The 5,157-nt window shown below is 38.5% G+C and overlaps 1 protein-coding gene across 2 annotated transcripts in view; it reads right to left on the bottom strand.

The window, feature by feature from the left end:
- The window catches only part of LOC109840347 (NHL repeat-containing protein 2), a 41,505-nt gene continuing 36,558 nt past the window's right edge, over positions 211 to 5,157 (bottom strand). For both annotated transcript variants that reach the window (XM_020408952.1, XM_020408953.1), the window contains exons 25-26: positions 1,207 to 1,356; positions 211 to 490 (exon numbers count right to left, since the gene is read on the bottom strand). In XM_020408952.1, the coding sequence (XP_020264541.1) occupies positions 326 to 490; positions 1,207 to 1,356 (315 nt within the window). In that variant the 3' untranslated portion in view covers positions 211 to 325. The remainder of the gene's footprint in view (positions 491 to 1,206; positions 1,357 to 5,157) is intronic.

Genomic DNA, 5,157 nt, shown 5'->3' with positions numbered 1-5,157 from the left:
ACAATGGATTCAAGACAAGTTCCACTAACCAGTTAAAAGACAGCTTAGACTGGGGCCACTCACCGACCCCGCACATAATAAGACACGAGCTGTGGACCCAAAATGGTAGAAGAGGAACAATTGCATGCCTGTTCTGTAAACAGAAATTTGTAATGATGCTCATGTCGTCAAACACCAAAAGAGATCAAAACGGTTAGAAGAGGTGGGGTCTAAATGTATAGCCACACAATGAAATTTCAAATCAAATAATTGAAATGTTGCATTAATCAAAGATATGCTTATGAAACAGAACAATTTACACATTCATGTTACACTTAGGTAAGATCTAATTGCTTAGGAGAAGCTGTGATGTACCTGAGGGGACTTTGGGCGTTATCTTATAAGTGAGAGAGGTTTTTGCTGGTTCAGAATCTTGTATTCCTTGCTGGAATGATACATTAAAAGCCAGAGCCTGGTACAGGCAAACCTCATCCTCCTTGCAGTAATAAACCTACCAAATGCAGAAATAACAATTAAATCTCTTAATAAATTTTCTTATTTCACAAGTAGCTCTTGTGATAATAGCTCTCACTCTATCATATAATCTATAATTTAAGCCTACTGATGTTCATGAGTCCATGAATGCAATGCAACCAGAAACATATTAAACAAAAGGTTGTATGATGCTGACGCCTGATTTTTTAGATTTTATAGTGTAGGTTGCCGTTTGATGCCCTGTCTCACGAATATAGTAGATGTATAAGTTGGAGACAAACTTAAGAAGCAAAGTACATATTCTTCCAGAAGACATTTGATAAACCTTTTGAGTTTCAATAATGAAGAACCAAATCAATGGGAGAATGATTAGTTGCCGACACATGGTGACTAGTGACCTTAAATTAAAACACAATAATTAGTAATGCAGCTGCAGTTGTGCAGGAAGATTTTCACATATTTACCTTACAAATGTAGCATTTGTTTCATGAACATATGCACATATCTATATCTTTGGTTAATTCTTGGAACGATGAATGCAAAGTCTAATTACAGTACTATTATGATGGCTACTTGATGCGTCACAAACTCATATCTTCTTTAATCTATCAATAAAAATTTAAGCTTCTGAAGACAGATTTATCTTCTTAAAACAGTCTCCTGGTATGGATAATGGTCCCTAAGCTCTAAGATGGGCCCACAATCTTTTAACAGAGGGCGATATACTAATACCTTGCAGTTTATTCTCCCTGTTGCCGGCATTGAGGAAGTTCTCTTGAAATGAAGTGACGTTGATCCTTCAGTGCTTATAACACCAATTGAGGGTTCAATATTAACTGCATCTACAGGATCAACTTCAACATCAAATTTACTCTGGGCTTCCTGTGAATGGAGAAATAATAAGAGACATCCCGCATGATGATGTATAGATATTTATTTGTAATTATAAGACCTCGTAATGATTTTCTGAAATGTGGATAGATGATAAAATTGTGATCGCCTATACGGAAACATTGATTTGTCTGTAAGGCCTGATAGTGAAATGTCCAGTGGATGGATTATGATAAAATTGTGAAGTAACAAAGTTAAAACTTGCAGTAGGCTGTAGAACGGAAGTACAATGTCTTGACTCATGAGAAGGGCTTTCTCCCAAAAAATCGGTACAAATAATCAAGGCTGTGCACACAAAAAATAATAAATGTTGACTAGATTTCAAGTAACAACACATTCGTTCTAAATTTGAGAAGTTTATCTGCTAAGTTAATCCTCAACTACACTTTTCATTAAAAGGGAAAAAGAAAGCAACTACATTTACACATGCTTAACTGAGAAGATGAGGGTAGCCAAGGAACTTCCAATTCCATCTTTAGTTAAACCTTAATTAGTTGCAGCCTTTTCCATTAGCAAAATGCGCCTTCCAGTGTAATAGTAAATGTGATTCTGGAAACTATTTATGAACTAATGGTAACGACTATATTCCAAAATTTAAGCTATTAGCAGTACTACATGTACATGAGACACTGTATCAAGTGTCCAAGTGCTATAAAGAGTCAACAGACTCAACACAACTTCAAAGTAGCAAGACATGCAAGCATAATTACACACACAGAAATTTACATACATACATCCAACTGAGCTTGACTACTATTAGTAGTATCCGAAATATAGATACTTTATATCTAATCTAAAGTACTAACTAAAAATATGCACGGTTAGATGTCATCTACTACAAATCAATTATATAGAAATATAATCTCAGATGATTTAGACATTTAACCGCGTAGCTTATGGTATCAAAATCAACGCACCAAAATTTTCACAAAATTGAATAATTTTGTACCCCTGGATACATGATTAAGAACACATCTAAATCAATTACGACTTGTTTCCAGATAGTTCATGTGTATTCCATAACATTCAATTGTACACATTTTCAATTTGAAAATCCAAGTTATAAATTCAGATCTATAGTATTATCAGCATATTGGATACTATTGATAATATCCTACTATTGATAATATCCTAGCTCAACTACCTAATATATGTATGGAATAAAACTAGAATAAACTTGAGTGTATAAGAAATTTTGTCTACCAACTTTTTTATCCATCGGTTTTGCCCTATGATTCATGCTAGCGCGTGATGCACATCAAGGCATACATCTCAAAGATAGCCTTGATGTGTAGCACAAATCTCAAAACAAATATAAGAGAAAAAAGTTGGTGAGCATCTGCTTAAGTTTATTCAAGTTTTACTCTATATGCATGTGCGTATATTTACACACACACGTGTGTGTGCGCGCGCGCACATGTATCTGTATATATGTGTGCGCGCGTATATACACACACACACACATTCACATATATGCATATATATGTATAAACATGTGTGTGTATACGTATGTATGTATGTATTATGTGTGTGTATGAAAGTTGGTAAGCAACTGCTTAAGTTTATTCCAGCTTTACTCTCTCTCTCTCTCTCTATATATATATATATATATATATTTTGTTGTGACTGATGCTTTGAGAAACCAAACCAACGAACGCCGAGAGAAAGACCAAACAAAACACAAACACCAAGGTTTTACGTGGTTCGGCAAATTGCCTACGTCCACGGGGCAAGAAGGGGGTGGGTTTTCACTAATAGAGAAGGAGAGTACAAATTGAGATTACAAATCGCTCAAACGAACCAACTAATCTCACCAACAAATCTCTCAATCTCTCAACCAATAACCCTAACAAATAGCTCAGAAAGATCTCTCTTTTTCTGTGCTCCAAAACCCCAAAACTCTCCTCACAAAACCCTCAAATCGTATTGGTATTTATACCAAAACAGAAACCCAAACAGACTGCAAATAGGAACCTGAACTTTCCAAAAAACCCGTCATAAGTCGACTTATCAGTCTGCATAAGTCGACTTGGCAGAGCGAAAAACAGCAACTGGAGAAGAGATCATAAGTCGACTTATCAGACCTGATAAGTCGACTTGGCAGAGCAAAAAACCAACAATCCAGAGCAGAACGTAAGTCGACTCATGCACCAACATAAGTCGACTTACCATAAGTCGACTTATGCCTGTGCATGAGTCGACTTATGACCAAAAATCTGCTTTTTCCAATTCTTCTCCACAATTCTCCACCTCGGCGAAGTTTTCCCAAAACTGAGCCGACACCAACCAAACAAATGCCTCACATGCTGAGACCCAAATGAGAGTGTGAACACTCACCCCAAATGTCGATGTCGCTCACCAAATCGGCTGCATCAAAATGACTGCCTACGTATCCTTTGCCCAAGGAATCAAGCCTTCACGTAGTTCACCCAAACGGCCTCCAAAGGCCCTCAATGTACACATACATACATATATATATATATGTATGTATGTATATATATACACACGCACATTATATAGGAAATAATAAGTATGAGGTGCCAGCTCATTTTATAAAATGAACTACATGATATAGTCATGTGGTGAGGCTCATCTTACTAGTCACATCAAAATGTGTGAATCTCACCACTCTATCTCTTGGTAGCTCATTTTGCAAAATGAGTCGTTACTCATACCAATCATTCACACACACATATATGTGTGTGTACATATACATATATATACACATACAGATATGCATACAGAGTAAAGCTAAAATAAACTTAAAGCAGTTGCTCACCAACTTTTTATCCCTTGATTTTGCTTTGAGATTTGTGATATATATATATATATATATATATATATATGAGAAAAATGGGTATGCTGGTACCAAACAGTACTCATTTTACCGTGGTAGTGATTTTGGCATGATATTATCTTTGATTGGAATAGATTTTATGGGGATGATGATGAATATTTTTGCAAAAAAAACACTCCTCTCACTCTCTTTCCTCATCTCACTCCTAACCATCTCAGATCTCCCACCTTCCGTGCCCGCTACCGCCCGCCCTATTCTTTCGACACCCTCGATCATCTTCACCTACGACCTACGTCGGCCCCACCTCTTCAAACCGCTCGATAGCACCATGCCCGTCTTTCGCCGTCACACCCCACCCTTCGAATACGCCCTCAACAACCTTTCACCAATCCGCCCCCAACCCTCGAGCAGCCCCTCGACACACCCCACGCCCGCCTTCGACCGTCAACACCGACGGTGTCGGAGGGTGGAACGGCGGTGGTGAGGCGGTACGGTCGGGAAACAGGTAGCGTGGATGGTGGCATAGTGCAAGCGACGGGGCGACGATGGTGGGGCGACGCGGTGACGATGGGGGGCAGATCTGAGATGGGGGGAGAGAGGATGAGATGAGGATTTTTTTTGCAAAATAGTTCACCCACTCATCTCCTCAACCTATTCCAATCCAAAAGCTCATATTATGTCACATCACTACCAAATATACCAAGTTTCTCCATTTAACTTAGCAGTGAGGTGGAACAAGAAGAGCTGTAGATCTAGCCTTAAGATCAGATCTAAAGTACTTGGTTATTTATGCAAAAAAAAAACTCTTTTTGAAAGTGTGATTGGAACAAATATCTCTCTCCTCTCTCCCCTTGTCATTGTCTAATTATTTTCTCTCTCCTCCCCCTTCTCAATCTCTCGACTTCATCTCCTCTTCCGACCCTGTCGCCACCGTCGCTATTCCCCTGTCGCCGCTACCACGTTGTCGCCATCGACCCTATCCACAACGGGTCTCA

The sequence above is a fragment of the Asparagus officinalis genome, chromosome 5, assembly GCF_001876935.1.
Source record: "Asparagus officinalis chromosome 5, Aspof.V1, whole genome shotgun sequence".
Lineage (NCBI taxonomy): Eukaryota > Viridiplantae > Streptophyta > Magnoliopsida > Asparagales > Asparagaceae > Asparagus > Asparagus officinalis.
This window is presented reverse-complemented; position numbering and strand designations above follow the sequence as displayed.